Source organism: Notechis scutatus, chromosome 1 (assembly GCF_049901735.1).
Source record: "Notechis scutatus isolate UNSWTSFEM ecotype Mainland chromosome 1, rNotScu1.2, whole genome shotgun sequence".
Classification (NCBI taxonomy): domain Eukaryota; kingdom Metazoa; phylum Chordata; class Lepidosauria; order Squamata; family Elapidae; genus Notechis; species Notechis scutatus.
The window spans coordinates 127,389,449-127,414,578 of NC_142009.1; the positions used below are offsets into that span (position 1 = coordinate 127,389,449).

Below are 25,130 nucleotides of genomic sequence, written 5' to 3' on the forward strand. Positions count from 1 at the left end.
TGACCTGTTAATAGCTTCCACAAAGTGATTCTTTTTCCAGAATGGATGGTACGCTAATTTTGAACAGATGGCAGCTGTCACCAATGTAAATTCAAAGTGATGGGAATTCTTCGGGTAGACATAGCCCCATTTTAATAGGGAAGGATTTTGGAAGAGGCTTCATCTTTCAGCTGTTAGGTTTAATCTCAGAAAGTACTATAATACTTCAAGGAGAGTTGCTTTGCAAGCATGGTAGTTATGGTTTTCTCCAATATGGTTTCTGCATGTACAGGAAGGCCAGTATCACTTTGAATAGTACATTTTACAAATCATTTATTACGATTATGTTTCATTCTCTTCTTCCCTGATAGAATCCATTTACTTTCAAGTGCATGGAAGATTTAAATATTTAGAGTGGTTGAAGAGAAACCAGCCAGAATATAAAGTAAAATTTATTTGCTGTTAGTTACAGTAGTTGTTCCAGAAGAGAATGGATGAAAATCTTGTTGACAATTCCATGTAATACCTGAGGGAAATTTCATCAGAAATTTTAAAAAAATATTCCTATTATAGTTGCCAGCTTCAATCATATATTTGCCATGAGTAACTTCAGTTTTGGAGAAAGAAGCAGCAATAGTTTGTTATACAGTATTTTAAAAACTTGCTTTATTTTGTTGCATCATTTTTGGCTAATTTTGTAAAACTGATACATTATGAGTGAGGAGCCAGGGGACTTTCAGATGTTGCTGTATTCTATCTCCTAGCATCTCTTGTGTTTTGCAGTGTTGGCTAGGGCTGATGGGAGCTGTGATTTAGTAGCATTTCAAAGGGTACAGGCTCTTCATGTCAGTGCTCCATACTGTATAAAAAAGCCTATTTGCAAAGAATTTATATCCCCAAAAAAGACTGTCCTTAAATTAAGATGCAGAATATGGGATTGGCCTTTTTGATTTTGTAGGGAACATGTAAAGATTCTTCTTTTAGTTTTATAGATTCTTCAAGTTTTGGGGGTTTTGTGTGTGTGGGGGGGGGGGGGGCAGGCTTTTTAGTCATGGCTATCAATAAAACCAACCTTGGAAAAATTCTTGTTCTATTTGCTGCTTTAATTCTTTCTCTTTTGTTGGCTTTGTGCCTGTGGCTTATGTCAAACTGCTTCTTAGTTTATGAAAAATCATATTACAAAATATTTATATATTTAGTATTGGGCTTTTTAAATGAACAAAAAACATTATCCTAGAGTGGCATGTTTCACAGGCATTATGGCTAGGCCAAAAAAGGTTAAATCGCCCTGTGATTCCAGTGAAAACAGAATTATTTGAGCACCTTGTGCTTGCAGTTAAATTTAAGAATGTAGTTTTGATAAACTGTTTAGTATTATGTCTGGTTTGAACCTGAGCCATACATAAAGCACCAGTTACATGCACACTTGATCAATTATAAACAGAGGGTTTTCAAGCAGAGGTTTGAAATAGGCTTGACTGGCAGGAAGCCAATTTGAATTCATTGTACTTAATGCTTGGGCAAATATAACGTAAACACTGATTACGGGAAAGGAATAGGAAAGAAAGCAAGGGAAGGAGCGAGTGTGTATTCCATATGCTAGTTTATCATTTGTACATTTTATAACTGTTGGTAATATTAAATATTTATGTTCTAACCTTCCTTAATTAATGGATCATTGCACTTAGGAGGCACTAACAACTATGTAGCTTTAATTGGCACTCCCAGAGGAGAAGAGAGAAAATTAATAATGCCTTAGTGGAGTTAAGCCCAAGTTTCTCTTGCGGTTGCCAAAGTCCAAGCAGGATCCCACTGTTGCTGCTTATCTTGGAGAAGCCTCTCAGCATTTTTCCTGGTCAAGCACTTCACACAATATATATTTTTGGATCACTCTGCCCTTTGTTGTTTAATTTGGTTTCAGTATCAGGATGTAAGTTTAATATTGATGACAATGTTGTTTGCTCAACTGGTCCCTCATCCATCTCTTATTTCTCTTTTCCATTGTGAGGAAATTTTTCCACTGTACTGAATAAATTGAAATTGTATACGTGTAAGGCAGAATGGATTCAGAGGAATATAGACTTGTGGAGTAGTAGAAATGCCTGATTTTTAAAGCAAGCGTATTGTCTCTGAAAGAGCACTCCCTACTTTGGAAAGGCTGTTAGAAAAACAGATTATCATTCTCTAAATAATAAATATATAAACCTTATATCTATTTGCATTTGGAAGGAATTAATAGTAAATGTTCAACTGAAAGTAAAAATATAAGGCAAAAAGAGGTGGAATACAATAACACACTGCAATATACGCACATTTTCAATTTGTATTATTCAGATGTAAGAAATGAAAGGTTCATGTTAGAAGAAATTGTAACATAATCTGTATTGGTTATGTTACATCTTTCTCATTTTAAAAAAGAAATATTGGGGGTTGTTTATGTATATCTGTTTTTGTTTCTATTTCTCAGGGTCTTCCTGGACCTGAGGGATCATTGGGTTTACCTGGAGGTCCTGGTCCTAAGGTATATTTTCTGCCTTGACTTGTAAAAAAGAAAATCTTTAAAAACATTATCTAAATTATAAGTAAACAAGAGAAAAATCAAATACATGAAAACTCTTCTGAACTCTAGCATAGTGAAGTCAATATTTGGGAGCACAGGAAGCTCAATACATGCAGGAAATACAGGATTTTTAAAGATTATTTCATTCTGTCCAAAGTTGAAACAACAGTTCTTTCCTTAAATTGGAAGGGGGAGCAAGAGCTTGCTTATCTGAGTAGGTTGAAGTCTATGTGCTTCTTGTAGAAATCTTGGATGGTAAAAATCTGTACATTGAAGCTTCTACATCCATGCTTATTGTGCTGGACTTTGTAACTGCCATAAGCCTGGTATTGCAGTCTTTCAATGTATCTCCTTCATGTATGTCAGAAATGAAAACGGATGAAGTTGTAAACTGAACTGTAACTATTCCCCTTTCATTCTCTAATATGTTCCCCTATTCTCTTGCACACAGCAGCACGCTCACTCAGATACAGCAACAATTCATGATACTACTTTAAATTACCCTGTATTCATTACAATAAGGGAGTTTCAGAAAAGAGGTAGCTCCCGAAAGGAATGGTTGCAGTGATGTAACCTGGCTTATTCATTTAATTTGTCTGCCGAAACATTTTGTACAATTTGTTTTACTAATAAAAGTCTCATACTCATAGGGCAGCAAGGGTGAACAAGGACCACAAGGGAAATCAGGAAATCCAGGCACCAAGGTAAATTTGGCTAAGTTTCAGTGTGTCGTGAGGCAAGGAACTACATTCTTCTATTAACATAAAAACTATGCTTGCTTTGTGTTTAGTGTACATTTCTCTCTTGCTGAAATGAACTTGTGATTACTTTAAAAAAAAAACACCCGTAGGCTTCTCCTGTTAATAAGAAGACAAACTACCTACATTAGCAACTCCTTATTAACATAAAAAATATGAGCTATGCTTATGGATGGAGTTCCCTCTTCCAGAAGCTGCAGGGATGTGTATGTTCTAGGATGGAGGGCCAGTATCCACACACAGTTATTCATGTCTCATACCTCCTTTCTCATGTTAATTTTTGTCACTTTTAACCATGGCTCATGTTGACATCTGCACAAAGTTTAACCAGGGTCCTTTACATCTAACATTTCTGAAAGATAACAATTGTTGAAAGTGCAGATAGTCCTTGACTTATGGTCATTTGTTTAGTGACCATTCAAAGTTATATTGGTGCTGAAAAAGTGACTTATGAACAATTGTCACACTTATGATCGTTGTAGCATCTCTGTGGTCGCATGGTCAAAATCTGGGTCCTTGACAACTATATTTATGATGGTTGTACTGTCCCAGGGTTCCATTACTGCTGTTTGCAACTTCCCCAGCCAGCTTCTAATAAGCAAAGTCAATGGGGGAAGACAGAATCACTGAAAAACAGTGTGATTAATTAACAACCCTTGTGATTTGCTTAATCACCACAGAGAAAAGATTGCAAAATTGGAAATGACTCACTTAATAACCGCCTCGTGTAGCAATGGAAATTTCAGTTCCAATTGTACTTATAAGTCGAGGGCTACCTGAACCTAGAGCCCTATTCCCAATTTAAATTTCTGTCTGTCATGGACTGGTGGGGAACTTGTTGGCTAAACGCTTGTAGCAATTTGAAATGAGGCGATTTTAAAAAATGATTTAACAATGCAGTTCTTTTAAATGTTTGCATAAATCAAGTTCTGAAATCATTTTATCAGGATTATGATAGAAGAGCTGTGCTTTTATATAAACAGTTCAATTTTCTTAATGTTGATGGATATTTTCTGTATTCTGAGCAAAGCCAAGAATAATGAATGTGCTTATGAGTTTTTATCAAGCTTGTTATGTTTACAGCTCATTTGATATCAAAATATTGCAGAGATTTACTCTGTGGTGGAAATATTCAGGACACCCCCCCTCCAAGATATGAGTCTTCTTCTCTAACAAGTGCTGGGAAAAAATAAGAATATGAAAGAAATACTTGCTGGGGCAGTGGGACAGCTACATACAGAATGGCGACTTTAACACTATGTAAAGAGTTTAAAGAGCCATTTCATTCGTGCACCCTCACATTGTGAAGAACCTCTTCTTAAGATTTTGCACAACTGTAATGTGAAGGCCCAGGAGAAAAGAAGTCTAAAGTCATTATCATCCATGTGCTTTCAAATCAGGTATTTGCAGGATTGTCTCCACAGCTTCACAAGAACAATGTATTTTCATAAGGTGTAGTTTCCTATTTATGGTGTCCTTTTTGGTTTCTTAGGGAGAACAAGGAAGGCTGGGTGATTCAGGTGAACCAGGCTATCCTGGCATGCCTGGTCCTCCCGGTTTGAAGGTATGCCTGTTGTTTTTTTAATTTATTATTATGAATCTGTATTTCCTTTTATAACAAAGCCCAAAGAATCAGTGAGCTTTTAGTTGTGAATTACTCTTACAAATGTAATACTTAAGACCATGAGACAAAAAGTTAACTTTGTAGTTACATTTCTCCCAGTCAGAACCAGCAATTTCAGGACTCTTCTCAGAATATATGGTTACACTACTAAGTTTTATTAATCAAAAGTACATCTAGTTCAGACAATTCCCTTAACCTCAGATGATATTTTTGTTTAATGTTAAACTTAGCTTTTACATATGAATATCTACCTAGAATCATTTGTTTTGTCCGTGTAATATTAGTACAAAGATAGAAATCAGTGGATTAAATTTCATGTTTGGCCTTCCTTAGAAGAGAAGAAACTTTAGTTAATATTTATTTGTTTAATTTAGACAACTTTTGTTCCCCATGTAATCATAATACTTTGGGGGCTCTCATCTGTGAAATGCCACAAAACATAAGGAAAAAACCAACCAATAATTTTGTGTTCAAAGTTATAATAATGGTACTTAAAGATAGTTTTGTTTTTTTGTCAATTGCTTACAAGATAATAGGTATAAGTAAAAACATAGTTATGAATACATGGCTACGTAAAAGAAAAAGAAAAATATATATAAAAGAAACAATAGGACAGGGACAGTAGGCACGTTGGTGCGCTTAGGCACACCCCCTACAGACCTCTTAGGAAAGGGGTGAGGTCAATAGTAGACAGCCTAAGGTTAAAGTTTTTGGGGTTTGGGGAAAAAACCACAGAGTCAGGTAGAGTATTCCAGACATTGACCACTCTGTTGCTGAAGTCGTATTTCCTGAAATCAAGTTTAGTGCGATTAACCTTGAGTTTGTATCTATTGTTTGCTCTTTTGTTGTTATGGTTGAAGCTGAAGTATTCATTGACAGGCAGGACATTGCAATGTATGATTTTATATACTATACTTAGATTGGACCGAAGGCGGCGTAGTTCTAGGTTTTCTAGGTCTAGAATTTCGAGTCTGGTGGCATAAGGTATTCTGCAACGAGTAGAGGAGTGGAGAACTCTTCTTGTTAAATATTTCCTTGAAATTCTAGTCATTCCAGCAGACTGCATCCCTGCAATCTTGTGATTGCGATCTGGGTGCTAGCTACCGTCTTGCGCTTAGGATGGTTGCATTATCTCACATATGGGATCATGTCTATGGAGATTCTCAGTCATCCAGATCCTGGTTTTTCAACAGGGAATTAGCTTTTTTTGTTTTTTGTTAAAGATGTTTAGCTTTTCATCCAAGAAGCTTCTTTAATTCTTCTTCAGAACTGAAGAAGCTTCTTGGATGAGAAGTGAAATGTCTTCAGGGAAAAACAAAGAAAGTCCAATTGCCTTTTTAAAAAAACACCTTGGGACAATAATGTGATCACCATTTGCAGTGTCCCTTGTTGCCTTCAGACAAGCAAAGTTAATACGAAAGCTGGCAGAGAAGGTTGGAATTTGCACTGATCAGTCCCTTGTAGTCCAGTGTTTTTTCCCCCTGAGACACCCAGCTATGGCAGCCATAGCACCTCTGTCTCTCCTGCATTTGCAGAGCACCATTCACGCCATCTTGCACAGCTGGCAGCAGCCATCCCTGGCCCTGCTACACTTGTACCTTGTCTTGATGGCTACCCATGCACCCACCTGTAACCATGTCCAATATGAGCATTCTCAGGCCATGCTCTGACACCTGTGTACCCTCATGCACCCTCCCCCACCCCTGAAACAACTATCCTTAGGCCTGCTGACCTCACATTATGTCGGTCACACATGCATCCTTGTACCAGCAGTAGCCATTCTCACCCCTGTGATGTGAATGCCATGCTGATAACTTTCAGACCCTCCTGACCCAGCAGTGAGTCCTTGCTTAACTATATGAAAGCTTCACTTAACAATAGCAACTGGGATTTCTGGGATTACTACTGCTAAGCAATGCATCACAGTTTATGATTGCATCATTTAACAACAGAAATTCTGGTCCAAATTGCTGTTGTAACCTTTAAATAAATACGAGGACAATATACCCTGGGCTACTTTACATTGAATGGCTAAAGTCACCATTTCACTTATTTCATCACCATCAAGTAGAACCTCACTTTAGGATTAGACAGGACCAAACAATACCTCTGATCCCATTGAGAAGAATGCAATGGCTGATGGTGTTGAAGGCCACTGAAAGCTTAACATAGGAAAATTACATTTGAAAAAGTCCCGCTTGCATGGTATAATAATTGGAGAGAAAGATATTACATGGCTTGTCATATCAATCTTTCCATAAGGCTATATGATACATGGCTGTTGGAGATATGGATACAAAAAAATATAATGGTAGTGGAGGGTGAAATTACACTTTTCTATTGTGAGTTCTAACTTGTACCCTCCACCACATTTTTTTTATTTCCATCACTCCAAAGGCCATGAATACATTATGTATTAAGAAGAAGTAAAATATTGTTTTTATCACATTTACAGTTTTCTTCCTAGACATTAATTCAGTATCTCAATAGATACAAAGCACATAAGCTTTACAATATTCTGAAATAGCCTTTTAGGAACAACTAATTTTCTTTTCAATATTATAAATTTACCTTTGGGGAAATAAGTTATTTCAAATAGAGTATTAAAATTACACATCACAGGACATCTTCGTTTAAAAAGACTTTTAGTGGCCTTTAGGGAAATTGGGCAAGAATTTACCTAAATGCAACAGTAAAATCCTATTTGCAGCTGAAGATGAGTGTCTTCTGAAGATCTTTCAGTTTCTAAAGACTTTAAACACTTGCAATACCCTTTTTTAGCATCAGATTTTCTTCTTATATCATGGGCTCCTGAATCAAAGCAGAACGATACACTGATACACTTGTTACTGCATTGAGAATCTTTGTTTAAAATTGTTTAAGCAAATAAGTAGGATCCAGAAATGTGGGTGCAAAAGAAATTTGAACAATGATGTGATCTAATGAACTAGCATGCCAAGAAGGACTAAATATATGAAATTAAAAATGGAAATTGTGTAATGCCATGTACTAGCATAGCTCTAAGATGTGCACACTATTATTTGAGAGATTGCACATTGCCTTCTATAAACATGGAAAAACAAGACATTTCTACAAATACAACTGCAGATAGTCCTTGACTTACAATCATTCATTTAGTGACCATTTTAAATTACAGTGGCATTGAAAGTGAGTTGTGACCAGTTTTCCCACTTACAATTGTTGCAGCATCCCCATAGTTATTTGATAAAAATTGGGTGCTTGGCACTGGCATGTATTTATGACAGTTGCACTGCCCCGAATTCATGTGATCATCTTTTCTAACTTTCCCAGCTGTCTTCCAACAAGCAGTCAATTAAGGAAGCCAGATTCGCTTAACCACCATATGGTTCACTTAATAACTGCAGTGATTCACTTAATAATTGTGGCAAGAAAGGTCATAAGATGGGGCAACATTTATTTGACAACTGCCTTGCTTAGCAGTGGGAATTTTGGGCTCAGTTGTGGTTGTAGGTCAAGGACTATCTGTGATAGTTTTTAATTTGTGTTAGTTTAATTTCACTATTACGGTTACAAATAACAGTTCAACAAGAAATTGATTTTTACTTTTCAGGGAGAGAAAGGAAATCGGGGTGAAAAAGGCATCCAGGTAGGCTGCTTTTTCCTTTTTTTAAGTTATGGTATAACTAGGAATAAAGCTTGCTTGATGAAAAGAATGTAAGCTATAAAACTTTGTATTACATGTGAAACAGTGCTTTATTGTTCAATCAGAGAAGCCATAGATTGTTTTAGGTTTCGTTTTCTGACCTGTGCTAGACAGAACAAACTACCATCCCAGGATCATAAATGTGATCTTGTACAGTTAATTAAGCTGGTTGGCTTGTTAGTTGAGAGTATGTGGAGGATCTAATTGGTACAGATTGGTTATTTAAGACACAATCTAAAGTTAAGATGACACATTAGCACTATGTTTTATTGAGGTTTTAAGACAATGAATATGAACAAGTTACATCAAAGCATGTCAGAGCTACCGACTACATCAAACTAATTAAGACTCTTTTTCAGTCCCCCAACTCCCCATTGTTTATTTTAGTGATGTGTGTGTGTGTGTGTGTGTGTTTTATTAAAGTTCTATCTGATGTTACACCTGTGCAAAATCTTTTCTGATGTCTTTTTTTGACATTTCTTAAGCTATTTTTACATCTTTGGTTTAAAATTCTTTAAAATTAAGATCCAAATTAACTTTCCTATTGTTTTGCTTCAGGTTATAAATCAGGTGTGGTGTGTGTATTGTTTGAAGTCTACATGTAATCATCCTTAAAGCAGATATATTGAAATAAATGAATAAATTTGTTAGGCTCCAACCTATATGTAGTTGTGTGGATATCCCATTTCACATCAGTAACCAAGTTGGTTGTTTTTTTTAAGGGTCAAAAGGGTGAAGGAGGCAAAACTGGTACTCCAGGCCATAAGGTGAGAAAGAGAGATTATCAAGTCCTTTTTGAATTCTACAATTTCTTACAGGACATATTTGCTGGTAATGTGTTTTTTCCATTCATTTATTCTCAAATAAACCTTGTTACACATTGGTTTTAGCAATTCTCATAAGGCTCTGGTTAATTTCTCACACCAGATACTAGAAATATTTTGGATGGACATATTAGGAATATGCCATTAATCCTCGATTTATAACCACAATTGAGCCCAAAATTTCTGCTGCTAAGTGAGACACTTGTTAAGTGAGTTTTGCCACATTTTACCACCCTTCTTGCCACCGTTAAGTAAATCACTGCAGATGTTCAGTTATTGACATGGTTGTTAAATGAATCTGGATTCCCTATTGACTTTGCTCGTGAGAAGGTTGCAAAAGGTGATCACATGGCCCGGGACAATGCAACCGTCCTAAATATGAGCCAATTGCCAGGGGTCCAAATTTTGATTATGTGACCATGGAGATGCTGCAACAGTCGTAAGCGTGAACAAAGGCCATAAGTCACTTTTTCCAGTGCCGTTGTAACTTCATTATATGAATTGTTTTAAGTCGAGGACTACCTGTGCTGACAACATATACTTAGATTGTCATAAATAGCTGTCATGTGATCAGTCACAATATACCTGTTTTTTATCACAAAAGTGCTCTTCTCCTGCAACACCTAGACCCCATTCCCTCCCTTCTGGGTGCATTTGCTAGTTGCCAAGTAAACAAAGTTTACAACTTTTATCTTTATTTTTAAAACAAAAAATGATGGTGGAGGCCTGCCCTTTTTTCATGGCTCCCCATTGTTTTATTTCTAATTAAAAGATTTTGTTTGAAGGATGATAAAACAGAGAGCCTGACTGGACCAATGGACACATTTTCCATGATGTTTAAATTGGACACCTCGGTCCCATTTTTTTTCTGACCTGGAGCATCTTTTGTCTGATTTCAGAGAGGAGGATTCAGCTACAGTTTCTTGCCTCTCACTTGCATCCACAACATGAGATGATTTTATTAGCTGCATTTTTATAAGAACAGTTTTGGATCCAAGTCTATATGTTTAGTTTTAAAAGAGTATATTTTTCCCATCTTAATCATGCAGAGTGGATTTTTCCTTGCTGGAAAAAATAGTACTTCAAGCTGTTAGATGTCAAGATGAAAAAGATAGTTTGCAACTGTAGTTGCTTGGAAACTTTGTGTGTTTTTTTAAATGTACATTTTAATGTAAGTAAATTTAACTATGTGTCAGTAGAAATAGTACATTTTCACAATAACTCATTGTGTGTTTTACAATTTTGACTCCAAAAGGGATCTATGGGATTAAAAGGAGATAAAGGAGAGGTACGTGCTGCTTTTTTGTTTCATACTCATTTCTTTTCTGTTTTTCTGAGTATCAACTGCGAGTTTGAGCATTGATTTTATGTCGCATTGCTTAGTATAATCATACTTTAAACGTAGAGCTTAAATAAAGATTCAAATATCAGTCAATCTCAAGCAGTTAGTTGTGTGGTGTGTTTGATTACCCTAGAATTCCAAACTAGTGTAGCCAGTGAACAACATTGTTACTGGGAATTCTGGGTACTATAACTGCAGCCTTTCAAGAAGGTTTCAATTCATTAGTCTCCTTAAGTTTGATCTTGACTCCTGATTAGCCTTGTGGACACAGCAGTGTAATTTTCTTGGCTCACAAAGAACAGATTTTCCTTTGTCTTCTGGGATGCTTTTTCACTTCCCAATTTAGTCTACACAGCATTGGTATTTTCTTGCAAGAACTAGTCAAGCCCTTATTCTGCTTTTCAGGCTTAGAAAAGGCCACCTACCCCCATTAATGATTCTCAAAAAGTGAGAAGAATGCTAAATAACTGGTTTCCTTTAGTTTCAACTACATCATAAACATATATAACAAAGACATTTCTTTTCCTTTGATTTTATGTGTCTTTTTGTAGAAAAGATTTGTTATCTTCTTTATAGTTTTGAGATCATTTTTTTCATTTTTTAAAAGAATGTCTATTTATATTCAATTTTAGTTATTGTACTTTGAGTCTTATTCTTTCTCCCAAGACACATAAGGCTTGGATCATTTTTGCTTTTCCCTTTTTTAGTTTATTCTTCTCACCCAGTTGATAGCTTTAAATATTTGAGAAAGATTTTGATCAGTGGAGAATCTCCTCAGGGCTAGGCCAAAGCTACATGCATACCCTATTAATGAATGCCTCATAGGTATTTTAAATCTACTATTTCAATTTATGAAGTTTATACTATATAATTATTTTACTTGGCTTTCATTTTCTTCTCATAATCTATATTATATTCTTTGAATAGGAGAAGAGTTTTTTCCAATCACAAGAGTAGCATTTTTATCCATTTTAAACTATCTGAGCCAGGAATTGAGGGTTGGCACTAAAGGTCATGAATAGGAGGTTAGTGGCTTTTAGAAGGCTGCTACGCTCCAGTTCTTTTAGAGTGAGTGTTGCCAACTTTGTCTGACTTTTCTGTTTTTCGAAGTTAGCATTTTGTCAGAATTTCAAAAGTTCAGAAACCTGCTAATAGCCAAGAAGAAAGAATGGCCCATGCCAGAATGTCACAATCTATATTGTGCTTAGCTACCACTCCGATTGTTATTTTAGTTTAACATGATATTATCTAAGACTGGCAGAAGACAAGAGCATCTTATGAAAGAAATGATTTCAGTTTGTTAAGGACCATCTCATTTCTGCAGATTTGTCTGTGACGTTGGGATTATTTCATTTTGAAAGGAAGTTAAAACAGGATTAGGATGTGCTACTAATCACCGTCACAATGGGAAAAAAACCCAGGTCTGCCCAAGTGTTTGTTCCATTGCGGTTGTGGTAGATTTGGCTATTTAGAAAAAATATATCATTCCTGACTGATTTTCCAGAATAGGCTTAACTGTATTTTGGAACCATTGAAATACATGAACTGAAGTGCACTCAAGATCTGCATTAGATTGCACCCACAGTGACCTCTTGTAAGAAGAAGCTTGCATATCATTCTGTGCATTCTTCCCCCAAATTCCCAACCAAGCAGAGGTGCTATTCAACCGGTTTGCACCTATTCAGGCGAACTGGTAGCGGTTATTTGGCATGGGTCGCCCAACCGGTGGCAATCCCTGGCTGGCCACGCCCCCAACCCGGTCGCCCAGTCGCTCACTTGCTCTCCGTTCCCCACGTCCTCTTTCTCCCCAGGGAAAAGGAAGAAAGGCATGGACGCTGCAAGTATCACTTTCCCCGTGTGAGTAAAGTGCCTGGAGTGAGAAAGAGTGCAGTCTGACAGAGGGGGTGGGGGAAATCCCCTCAAGCCTTGGAGAAATTTAAAGGAGCTGCTTCCAAAATGCTTGTCTGTTAAGTGCTCTCTGTGTGTGTGTGTATGAGAGAAAGAGAGAGAGAGAGAGAGAGAGAGAGAGAAAGGAAAGGAAAGGAAAGGAAAGGAAAGGAAAGGAAAGGAAAGAAAGAAAGAAAGAAAGAAAGAAAGAAAGAAAGAAAGAAAGAAAGAAAGAAAGAAAGAAAGAAAGAAAGAAAGAAAGAAAGAAAGAAAGAAAAAAATAGGAAGAGAGAGATAAAACTCTGTGCTATTATTTTTAATTGTTCCATTATTTATCGTGTGTTAATATTTTACACTGTCCCTACCCCTAGAGTGATTTTTCTGCCTTTCTTTTGCCCAGGACTACCACATATTTTTCAGGGTTTTCATGAATTCAATGTCTATAGTCCAGAGCATAAAATACACATGTGTTTAACAAGAGTTGAAAGGGACCTTGGAGGTCTTCTAGTCCAACCCCCATCTCAGGCAAGAAAACTGAGGATGCCAAACTGAGTAAAAATCCTGGGAAAGGCACCAGAATAATACTTAGAAGGGACCTTGGGGGGAACCCTGTACCATTTTAGAGAAATGGCTGTCCGGTCTTATCTTAAAAACTTCCAGTGATTGAGCACCCAGAACTTCTGGGGACAAGCAGGTCCACTGGTTAATTGTTCTCACTGTCAGGAAGTTTCTCTTTAGTTTTAGGTTGCTACTCTCTGTTCACTTTCCATCCATTGCTTCTTGTTTGCCTCCTGGTGCTTTGGAAAATACATTCCCCCCCCCCTTCTTTGTGGCAGCCCCTTAAAAGCCTGTTGCCTATCACACTCTTGAGTAAAGCATGTGAGCCATTTCCTCCTTTCAGTGGTCCATGAAAGTACATCTATAGTATGCAGATAATAAAGTCAAAAAAGGTGAACAACATTTTTACAGAACTATAGATAAGTTGAGGCTGGGTGACAAGGAATGGCTGGAAAGGGAGGGGCCAGGTGAGGCACCCCTTGATGTGAATGACATTGAGTTGGCCACGCCACCCAGTCACATGACCACCAAGCACGCCCACCCAGTCACATGGCCACAAGCCACACCCACCAAATAAGCCACGCCCACAGAACCGGTAGTAAAAAAAATTGAATTCTACCATTGCAACCAAGTCTCCAACTCCCAAACATTAAGGAGGAAATAAATCGGAAAAGGCTGATTTAGTAGTTATATCAGTTAACAATCTTGAAACAAAATACTTCTCTCTCTTTTTATATCACCTATGGAATCTCATATTTTTCAGTTTTAATAACAATCTAAGCAGCATTTCAGCTGTTTATCATGAAAGGTGGGGGGTGGGGAGGAAAGGATTATTCTTGCAATGGACTTTTGGTGTAAAGCATTAGACAACCTGTGCCCCATTGGGTCATTATTTCAGAGATATTTCCTTACCTAAACAGAAAAGCAGAACGATCGTGCATGGGCAAAAAAGTTGCATGGGAGTAACTTCTGACTTTCTGCCAACTTCCCCATTGAGTTTCCTTGCGGGAAACTGACAGGGAGCATCAAACATCTTCCTTCCTTCCTTCCTTCCTTCCTTCCTTCCTTCCTTCCTTCCTTCCTTCCTTCCTTCCTTCCTTCCTTCCTTCCTTCCTTCCTTCCTTCCTTCCTTCCTTCCTTCCTTCATCCTTCCCTCCCTCCCTCCCTCCCTCCCTTCTCTGCCAGCTTCTCCATTTACTTTGCTTGTGGGAAGCTTGCAAGGAGCAAATCAGTGAGGAAGCCAGCAGAAAGTTGCAAGTCCAAGGCCAGCAGGCAGGTAAGTGGCTGCTGCCAGGTAGGGGAGGGAGCGACAGGGTGTGTGAGATCAGAAATGTATGTAGGGCTGTGCAAGAGGTGCCATGCAAGTCATATAAGGCATGTGGTGTGGCTCAAGAAGGATATGCAGAAAAGATGCTACACAGGTTGGAGAAAATTCAGAGAGGATGATATGTGGGGGCCTGTAAGAGGTGCCATGACAGGGAAAGGTATGGAGGAAGGAGGATCAGTTGGGGGAACTCAGGGGGTGATATGGACTGGGAAGGGTACGCATGTGTTCCTTTCTTCCAAATCCTTCCTCTCTTCCCTTTCCAGCAGGCATGTCAGTGGCTGCTGCTGGGTGAGGGAGAGAGTAATTGCGAGAATGGCTGGGAAACTGCCCCAGAATATTCAAAGTGAGCATCATGTGACCACAGCAGCACTGAAGCAGTTTATAACCTTCCCAAATTTCATTCCCTCCCGATTCATGGGTCCCAGATTTTGTACAGTCTCTAAGTTAGGTCATTTGTAGTATCCTAGTTCAAGAATTGTTGCCCTGTAATGCACTGTTTCATCCAGTTAAAGGTTACAGAAATTAGAGTTTTAATATTATATAGATAAATTTAACATTCAGACCATAGCAGTAAATAGCATGGACTGACTCATAACAATAGGTGGCATTATTCTTTATTTGTAAAATGGCCCTGCATGATGCTGAGAATGTTAATATGCTGGTAGCAAACTCTGCTGTTGCTTAGTACTGCTTTTTTTGTGTGGATTTCAGATAGGTGAGAAAGGAAATCCCGGTTTCCATGGCATCCATGGTCAGAAGGGGGAACCAGGAGTGAATGGCTTGATGGGTTCTCCAGGACCACGGGGAATACAAGGAGAGAGGGGGTTCCCAGGAATCTCTGGATCAGATGGAAAACCTGTGCGTATATCAGTTGATGGGGTTTAAAAAAAAACAACAACTACTGTTCATTTCATGGTGCAATCAGTGTGTGTAAACTTTCTAAAATACCTTTGTTCAATGCAGGGAAGAGGTTTCTCAGAAGAATTTATTCGGCAAGTCTGTACAGATGTGCTGAGAAGTGAGTCTCCAGTCAACAGAACTGATTTTCAGTAGAGGCAGGCAAGGCAGTCTGTTTTGAGAATTTGGAATTTTAGGAAGTGTCAAGGCACCCTGAAATTGATTGCCATTGATCATGGCCAGTCATAAAACAACATAATCGCATAATCAAATGGATGGTTTGTTCCATACTTTAAAAAAAATAAGCTACGCCCAAATAAAATTAACTAGTTAATTTAAAATGTCTCATCTCTAATATCAAATGTCTCCTTCCCTGTCTATAAGTATGCAGCCTTATGAAACCCATCCAACTCATGTCTGAGTTGATGAATTATACCCCTAATTGGCATATTTTTTTTAAAAAAAATTAGTAACTGATATAGTGATTTCCTATTTGTAAATGAATTGTTTCCCTACCTTTGGATACATTTATTATGGCTTACCAGTTCACAATCACATAATTTTTTTAGTGCCTCACCACTATAAAGCAAAGCTCTGAAATAGAGGATGCTATTGTTCCATCATGCTGGATCCATCAGGGCACAATACTTGTGTACAGTGGCTGCTCATTCTCCCAGTCCTCTGACATTTTCTGACTGGTTCAGTGCTGCTTCCCAAGATTCATTTTGTTTGCTACCTTGCTGTGGACAAACGTTGATGAAAATGAAAATGTTTCACGAAGTTCAAAAAATCTAGATGAAACATTTTTTATCCCGCCTGTTGGGAGAAATGCTAGCCACTGAGCGAGAACTGTTGAAGATTCTAGTGATGGCCCAGTTTAGAGGATCAAATTGATGGGTCAAATTTCAGGTATAGCAGTGCTTAAAGTGTTTCTTACTCCCGGTTTATAGCTTACTAGCCCTAGTTTTTTTTACCATCAAGCAAAGAATTATGAGAAATATATTTTGAAGTGAAATGTGCTGTGGATAAAGCTTTCTTGCTAAAGTTGGGGAACTTAAAATTGTTTAGCTGATCTAGACGTAAATTTAACCCCCAAAGTTTGAGGTCAATAGATGTTATGCCTTGATAATGAGATGTTTTTTGTTTGATCTAAATATTTGTTGTCTGAATTCTTCTTAGCCCAGTTGCCTGCTATACTTAGGGACAGAAGGTTCCAGCATTGCGATCATTGCCAATCTCCTGATGCCATCTCTGGACCTCCTGGTCCACCAGGCCTGACTGGTCCACAAGGTCCTCGAGGTTTTCCTGGTTTGCCAGGAAATGATGGTGTTCCAGGTCTGGCAGGAATTCCTGGGCGTCCTGGATCTCGTGGCACAAAAGGTAATTGTATGCATTACAAACCCATTTCTGTTTCTGTTTCTAATCTGTTTTGAATAGGAATGGAATTTAAGCAACTTTCTCCAATTCATTGCTGTCTGGATATGTTAGGTTCTAACAATTAGACCACTATTTCATCCTGATATTTTATAAATGAATGAAGGCTGCCAGATTCTTCCTCACCAAAGTAGAGTTATTTGTCCTATGCATCTTCAAAGTTTACAAAAGGAAAAATAGCTATATTAATGATTTCTTAGCAAAGATAATTGTTTATTCTTAGGCACGGAGCCTGCTGGTAGTTTTAGGCAAGGGGAATCTTAAAAATACAAGGGATAAATGAAATTTCTTACCGTATTTCCTTCTCCTGGATAGGAACTGATCCAGAATTGCATGGAGCTGAAAGATTAATTCAAGTGAAATTTATTACAATTTACAAAGGATTGTGGTAAAGGATCACAGCAGGTTACATATATGCAAATGAGTATAAAAGCAGATTTGGCTGGGCCTTAAAAGAGATGGATGGGTGGGTAGATATAGATAGGTTAATAATAATTTATTATTAACAACAATAATAAAAGTAATATCATACCAAATCTATCCTAAAAACATTTTATAGATATGATATAAAAAAAAGAAATATATCTTTATATATTCATTATTTCCTAGAAATATTTGTTATAAAATAAACTAAGTAAATTATAGTTATCTCGCAAAGTATGTATGAATAAAATTATAGTCAAATGATTGTTTAATAGTGATACTAGGGTATTTAATTTCTGATTGATAATATGAGTTATTATGTAATGTAACTGTAATTGAGACTACGAAATGGATGCACAAAAAATTGGTAAACCAACCGACACACTGTTTGTATATTTATGAAAGAAAGCTGGGTGTTTTTATGTTTTGTTTGTTTTGTTTGTCTTTAAAAACCAATAAAATTGTTTTCAAAAAAATAATAATAAAAGTAATATTATAAACTTTTATTCATTAAATTTGAATGTTTATTGACGAGTTTCATGTTTAATGAATAAAAATTTATAATAATAATAGGTAGGTAGGTAGGTAGATAGATAGATAGATAGATAGATAGATAGATAGATAGATAGATAGATAGATAGATAGATAGATAGATAGATAGCACTAATCAAGTTGTACCACAGCTGAATTCTCACTTGGAGGTTCCCCTGCATTCTTTGAATCCCCAAAATAGATTCCTGGCTTGACTTTGATTATTTCAGTGATGTGTGATGGAGAAATGCTGGGCTAAAAAAACAAGGTAACCAAAACATAGCCCATCAACACCGCCATATTACCCGAAAGGGGGTATAAAATAAAATAATGAGGAAGGGTTGCCTTAGGACAGTGATGGCAAACCTTTTGGGCTCAGTGTGTCAGAAATTCAGAAAATGCCTAACTTGACTCTTTCCTCCCTCCCTGAACAAAAAAAGAAACAGTTCTCTACCTCTCTTCCCCTTCCCTCCATCTAGGCTGCCCTGAACAGACTCACTGGGTGGCAGCGCTGAGGCTGGATCTGAAACGAAGGCCTGGGCCTCGACTTCAGGCCTAGCACCATTGCTGTCACTCCAAAAGGCCTGGGCCTTACTTGCTTTGGGGGAAATGATACAATTGCCCCCACAGCCTAATGCTCCCCAGGACCTGCCAAGCACTACTTTCCTTCAGGCAGCCCTCTCTTCCTATTGACAGGCCTACCTGAGGCTGTTCCAGCTCACCCAAAGTCTTTGTTCTTGAAGTGTCTTCAGAGAATGCACTTCTTTTGTACCCAAAATGGGTCCTAGCCTAGTGCCAAAGCCACTAAAGACACAAGGAATAGAATATTCAGCTTCTTTTATTGGAGTACTCCAGCAAAAGTGTCTAGCCTCAAAGGAGCTGAGATCTCAAACAATGCACAAGCGCACATTTTATACAGTTATGATTAAGGAAGTTAACATCCTAAGAATGTGTGAATATTGGGTTCCTTGACACATGTTTCTTTTGATTGAATTTTTCTACTTTACCCTCCTTCATACATCACATGTTTATATTAATAAGCTTTCATATCAAAAGAGGTGTGTTTTTTACTATTATAATAAGCTAGAGGTTACCAAAGTTTATATAGTTCTTGCCTTAGCTAGCATCCTTCTAATTGCAACTTTTTTGTTGGTAGGCAGTAGCGTCCCACCATTTGTTGCACTCATGCAGTTTCCTGCCTCAGCAATTTCTTTAACAAATTTTCCTAATTCCAACCTAACCCTATTACTTCCATGGTCTCTGCAGTTTCAGAAAGCCTCTCAAAAGCACACCCTGTCTTCATACAATTTTTAGAGGGCCCAGAGGCTGCGCAAGAGCACACACCATTCTTGTGTGGTCTCCACAGCCTCCCAAAATCTTGTGAGAATGGGCACGCTTTTGAGAATCATTGTCAGGTTTTGGTGAATGCTGGCGTGTCACTCAAGCCTCATGGGTTGTCATAGGATATGCAAAAATAACAAATGCAATATTTTATTTAACAGGGAGGCCAAATGTAGGGAGGATGCAAAAGAAGTAATTAGATGGCTAGAAAAAGAATTCAAGGAAAGCTTTTAACTAAGCAAGGAGAGATAAAAGGACCCAAGAATTAAGATTCTCTATTGATAAAGCCTGCCAGAATTTTCAGCTTTTTTGACAAAAAAGAAATGCTTTTTTGAAGTACTTTGACAACAGTTTGATGGTACTGTCATTTTATTGGGTTAGCAATATTTATTGTTGATGATTTTAGTATTTTTTTAATGCTGTAAGGCGCTTAAAGTCAGTTCAAAGTGAGATGGGTGGCCAATAAATTTAATAAATAAGTAAATAAAATAAATAAATAGGCCACAGCCCTTGTCACGTGGGAGTAGGTTAGTCCTGAAGCAACTGCTCTTATATGCTTTTCTTAATTATTGATTCAGGATATTTTTGTTCCCTCAAAATCCCCTTAAGAACCATGCACCATCTAAATCAGGGATATCAAACTCGCGTTGTCATGTCGTTGTCACATGACATATCTTAACTTTTTTCCCCTTCACTAAACCAAGGGATGGGCATGGCCAGTGCATGATGCATCCAGCCTGCGGGTTGTGAGTTTGACACCCCTGATCTAAATGGTTCACAGATCTGAAGGGTTCAGACCCAATGGAGTTTTCTTTTGTCTTCATTAGGAAGTTTTATCTGTGATATCCACATCTGTAAGCCTGTGTTTTTAAAATTGTTTTCATATCATTATGAAAGCCATTGTCCAATTGTACATATTTAATTCTTTGACTAAAGTTATGACAAGTTCATAACGGTAGTTTTCTAAGGCAAAATGTAGGCCTGGGGATCAGGTTGTTTCACGAATTCCCCCTTTAAAAAGTGGTTTCTTTGCCTGCTTAAGAAATGGAGTGGACATGTGTGTACTTTAAACTGGGAGACTGGGAAAATTGCCACTTTTCCTTGAGGGTTGTCCTGAGCCAAGAGAGAGCAATTATGTGGAAAATGTCTGTCATAAATAGAAGGCTAATTCACTAAAAAAACTGCTTGCAATCTGCACAAAGCTTTTGGAACACCAGTTGTAATAATTACCAGCAAAAACAAAACCAAGCCCTGTAGCAATAAGCAGCAAACCAAAATAATAACACATCAGCAATTAATTATTATCGGGTTGCTGCCATTTTATTTACAACTATATACAGGTAGTCCTCAACTTCTGACTACTTGTTTAAAGATTGCTCAGAGCTACATGAGTTCCCAAATGTGAAACATTTGATACAAGAAAGGGAGTTGCGGCATTTGCATGGTGACATCATTGTATATCATTAGTCGCTTACTCTTCATAGCAGACAATCAGGGCAATAAAAGAAATCTATTTTCACAGGGAAGAATAGAAAGTGCCAAAAGTGTTTTCTGAGCATCTGAAAGGATTGATACTTAATCTTATCATTCCTTATTTAACCAACACTACTGCTACCCATTGGCAACAGCTGAAGCACATCAACAATTAATCACTGAAGCAGAGCAATCAGATTGTTGCCATTTTATTTACAACTGTATACAGATAGTCCTCAACTTGGTACGACAATTGAGCTCAACATTTCTGTTCCTGAGACATTGGTTAATTTTGCCTCATTTTACCACCTTTCTTGCCATAGTTGTTAAGTGAATCACTGCAATTGTTAAGCTAGTATCACAGTTGTTTAAGTGAATCTGGCTTCCTCATAGATTTTGCTTGTCAGAAGATCACAAAAAGTGACCACATGACCTCAGGACACTGTAACAGTGCTAAGTTTCTGAATTCAGATCATGTGATCATGGAGATGCTGCAATAGTTGTGTGAAAAATGATCATAAGTCAGTTTTTTCAGTGCCGTTGTAACTTCAAATGGTCACTAAATGAATTGTTATAAGTTGATGACTACCTGCATAGGCAGTCCGCAACTTATGCACATTTTCAAAGTTACAACTGCTCTGAAAAAGTGACCAGGCCTTGCATTTATAACTGTTCTAGCATCCTTACAATTATGTGATCAAAATTGGGTCAGTTGGTAATCAGTATGTATTTCAGACATTTGGAGTCTCCTGGAGTCACATGACCACTATTTTCCATCTTCCCAGTCAGCTTCCAATAAGCAAATCCTATAGAGAAAGCCACATGTGCCCAATGACCATCTGATTCACTTAATGACCCTAGTGATTTGCTTAACAATCACTGTGAGAAAGATAATCTGCAAAATCTGACATAACTCTCTTAACGACCACCTCAGCGACAGAAGTTCTGATTCCAGTTGTGGTCATAAGTGAAGGACTACTTGTATCGTTGCAAAAGTGAATTTTAGATATGTGAACCTAAGACTTGCATAGTAACTCTTGCCTTTCTTCTGTTCATTTCTAGTGCAAGGTTTCCTTTGTGGTACATGGATTTTTGTGACATAGCCAGGAACTATCAGATTATTTGAAGCAAGTCTTTAATTCATCTATGCAGTCAATTAAACTGTGATGCTCAGAGTTACTGAGGCTGTTTCTTCTAAGGCTGCAGACGAATGAATTGCAAATGATAAAATGTCCAATATAAAAATTATGCGCTCCATCTGCTAACTTCCAGTAGGAGGTACAGCCAGGACATTGTATAGTAATCTACTGTAGAAATATGTCTTAATATACACTGTTCAAGAATTAGTGATCTCCTATACTTCCTGTCTTGTAGGACTACCAGGAAAAAATGGAGCTAAAGGAAACCAAGGTATTGGAGTCCCTGGAATTCAAGGCCCTCATGGACCTCCAGGTATTGTTTGGGAAGCCTGACATTTCTGTTGGTTTTTCTAATGAATATAACCATTAATTTACTTCTGCATACAGGTAGCCCTCAAGTTACAATCCTTTATTCAGTGAACATTTAAAGTTATAGCAGCAGTGAAAGAGTGGTACTTACGCCTGGTCCCCAAAGTTATGGTTATTGCAATGGTCACATGATCAAAATTTAGGTGCTTTGTATCCATCTGCACCTATGACCACTGGGCCCTTCCCACTTGTCTATCTTCCCCCCTCTCCCATCTCTGCTCTTTTGGCTGCTCCACAGTGGCACTCCTCAGTGGTAATGCTAGAGCTGAAGTAGAAACCTGGGACCTTCAGTAGTCTAAACTGTCAGCCATTGCTCAAGAGCCCCTGCCAAGTAGTGCCACCTCAGGCCCCATATTCCAGCCCACTATCTCAGAGCCCCAGCACACAGCCACAGTTGCCTCCACCACCCTATTTTCTTCAGGTTCTGCTGTGTCCAGCTGACCTTAGCTATCTTCCTCCCTCTGCTGCTGAGGTATGCCCAGCCTGGCCCTGGTTGCACCAGGCTTTCTTCCCGAAGCCACTTCTGCCATTCTCCAAAATGCACACCATTTTTGTGATGCTTTAGAAGGGCTCAGCAGTTTTCCAAAGGCTTTTTGAGAGAATGGGATGCTCCATTTGGAGAATGGTAGGTGCACTTGTCTCCTGTTGTTTCAGAAGGCCTCAGCAGCTTTCTAAAGGCTTGCTGAAGCTTTGTGAGAACAGGCACACCTTTTGGAGAATGGTGGCTGGGGGGAGCTCAAGAGGAAGTGGAGAAAGTAGTGCCTTACCTTACTGAGGCTCAGAGCTGGGAGAGACCAAGTTGAGAATGGCTTGGGGCCAGTCTGAGTCCTTGACTAATGATTTGGTTAATGATGGCAACAGGGAGCACTGGGGTTGCTGTCACTGAGTGATATGGTCATGTGATCTTTGGCCTTAATAATCACATTGCTTAGCGATGAAAGTTCCAGTCCCAGTTATCATCATAACTTGAGGACTACCTGAAGCTTAATTGGATTGAATGGCATTTTTCTGTAGCAATCTTTCTGCCATTGGGAGCAGGGTTTGAAAAGTTATTTTATTCAGAGAAGACTATTATATTTTTTACGTTGAAATACTAAAAAGAACAGAATTAGGACATGATCCTGTGGAATCTGATGACTGGGGAAGGATATTGTAATGGTATAGTTGTAAGAATAATTTTCCTCATAACTTGTCTCTTTTGCTCTGAAGCTGTAGACCAATCAGGATTAAGCAGTAGGGGGTAGGTTACCTAGGTGGGATAATTCAGGCTACAGATCTTTACCCAGCTACAATCTTTTATGGGTGCTAACCATTCTTCATGTATATGTTTCACATTCTGTCTAGGTGCTGAAGGCCCACCTGGGATAGGTAAAGAAGGAAGTCCTGGACAACGTGGGGAGCCTGGGAAAGATGGAGAACGTGGAAGTCCTGGAATCCCAGGGCAAAATGGACAGCCTGGAATTTGTGACCCATCTCTGTGCTTCAGTGCAATTGTAGGAAGAGATCCATTTAGAAAGGGACCACGTTATTAATCTGAGGTGGCGAACTAGCCTTGGCGCTTGCCCTTGATGATCTTTCAAGACTCAGGAAGAAAACTGGCAATAATTCTAATTCCTAGGAACTAAAGTACCTCTTATGGTGTAAAATAATATGGTAAAAAAATATATCCCATATTCAGTGTACGGAATTTGGGGCTCTGATCCAGTTGAATTTAGTTATCACAGAAAATAGCGACAGCAGTTTCTTCTCCTTACCTTAAATCATGACTGCTTGTCCAATATGGCTCACTCTCTGTATTCCAACTTTTTCTCCAATGTGTTTAGTTTGGTAATTATGTTTGCCCAGTAGCACATGCTGGAATCTGGATTGGTCTCTCTGCACTTGGTAATCAAGTGTAAATCACTGTGAAGATTTTTCTATTCAGCCGGCATATACACATCTTAATTTTAATGGAACATTGCTGGTTGTTATTTCACATGTTGATAAATTTCCCCAATGTCTGTGTCTTTCATATTGAAAAAGACACAAACTATCTGTTTCTCAATGTCTAATTTATCATTGGGCAATTTGATGCAATGTATTTTTAGCTATGCTGACCTTAATGAATTTATGCAAAATATTCAATTATATGCTTTTATCCACAACAAAAACATCTCTGGAAGCTTCTGAAATAGACTAAAATGTGCATTTAAAATGTTGGTTTCTAAGTATAGTCTGGCAAAGGTTTTCTGTTGTTGAAAAGCAAATCTTCACAGAGTAAAGCATAAACTTATTTAATCTGTTCATCCTGATTACAGAACGTGAGTTTACCATTTTTTTCTATAGAATTGTAAATGTCAAACCAAAAGTTTACAAGAGACCTCTGATGCTTCCTCATAATTACAGTCTCTGCAATGTTGCTTTTTTTCAGTGTTCATTTTGTAAAATGAGATGCATTCAACAAATGTGCTGGCATCGTAATCAACTCAGTTGTAACAGTTTCCATCCGGATCTGAATTGATGTTAAATATTAATGCAAAGATTTCATGGAAACTGCATTTATACAGAGCGCAAACTGCATTTAACTAGCTACAGTTGCTGGTTTTTCTGCCATCATTTGTAATATGCTTGACATTCAAGGTTAAATAAAATTTTGTTGAGTTTCTGGTAACAAAGGTGATTTTATTGGGTCTTGTTTCCATTTCATAGAACTGGGAAGATGGGAGGGATTTAGAGACATGTAATCCAACCATTGGTCATTGTCAGATCTATGAGATCATGATAATCCAGCCACTGTTCTGAAGATCTCCAAGGAAGCTGAACATACCACTTCATGTGGCAGCCTCTTCCATTGACTGATAGCTTGTACTTTCAGCCTGCTCTTTTTGGTTTAACTTGTCGGTTCTGGTTTACCTTCTGGAGCAACAGAAAATAAGCCCACTCCCTCTTCTATGCAACAACACCCCAGTTATTTGTAACCCTGATCCAGAAAGGCTTCAT

General features: G+C 38.0%; 1 protein-coding gene across 1 annotated transcript in view; it reads left to right on the forward strand.

The window, feature by feature from the left end:
- Nucleotides 1-24,799, forward strand: part of COL21A1 (collagen type XXI alpha 1 chain) — an 84,001-nt gene extending 59,202 nt beyond the window's left edge. Inside the window, exons 19-29 of the mRNA XM_087945641.1 lie at nt 2,447-2,500; nt 3,190-3,243; nt 4,790-4,861; nt 8,514-8,549; nt 9,329-9,373; nt 10,686-10,718; nt 15,256-15,402; nt 15,508-15,562; nt 16,621-16,821; nt 22,018-22,095; nt 23,496-24,799. Of these exons, the coding sequence (XP_087801767.1) occupies nt 2,447-2,500; nt 3,190-3,243; nt 4,790-4,861; nt 8,514-8,549; nt 9,329-9,373; nt 10,686-10,718; nt 15,256-15,402; nt 15,508-15,562; nt 16,621-16,821; nt 22,018-22,095; nt 23,496-23,683 (963 nt within the window). The 3' untranslated portion in view covers nt 23,684-24,799. The remainder of the gene's footprint in view (nt 1-2,446; nt 2,501-3,189; nt 3,244-4,789; nt 4,862-8,513; nt 8,550-9,328; nt 9,374-10,685; nt 10,719-15,255; nt 15,403-15,507; nt 15,563-16,620; nt 16,822-22,017; nt 22,096-23,495) is intronic.
- The last annotated feature ends 331 nt before the right edge of the window (nt 24,800-25,130 follow it).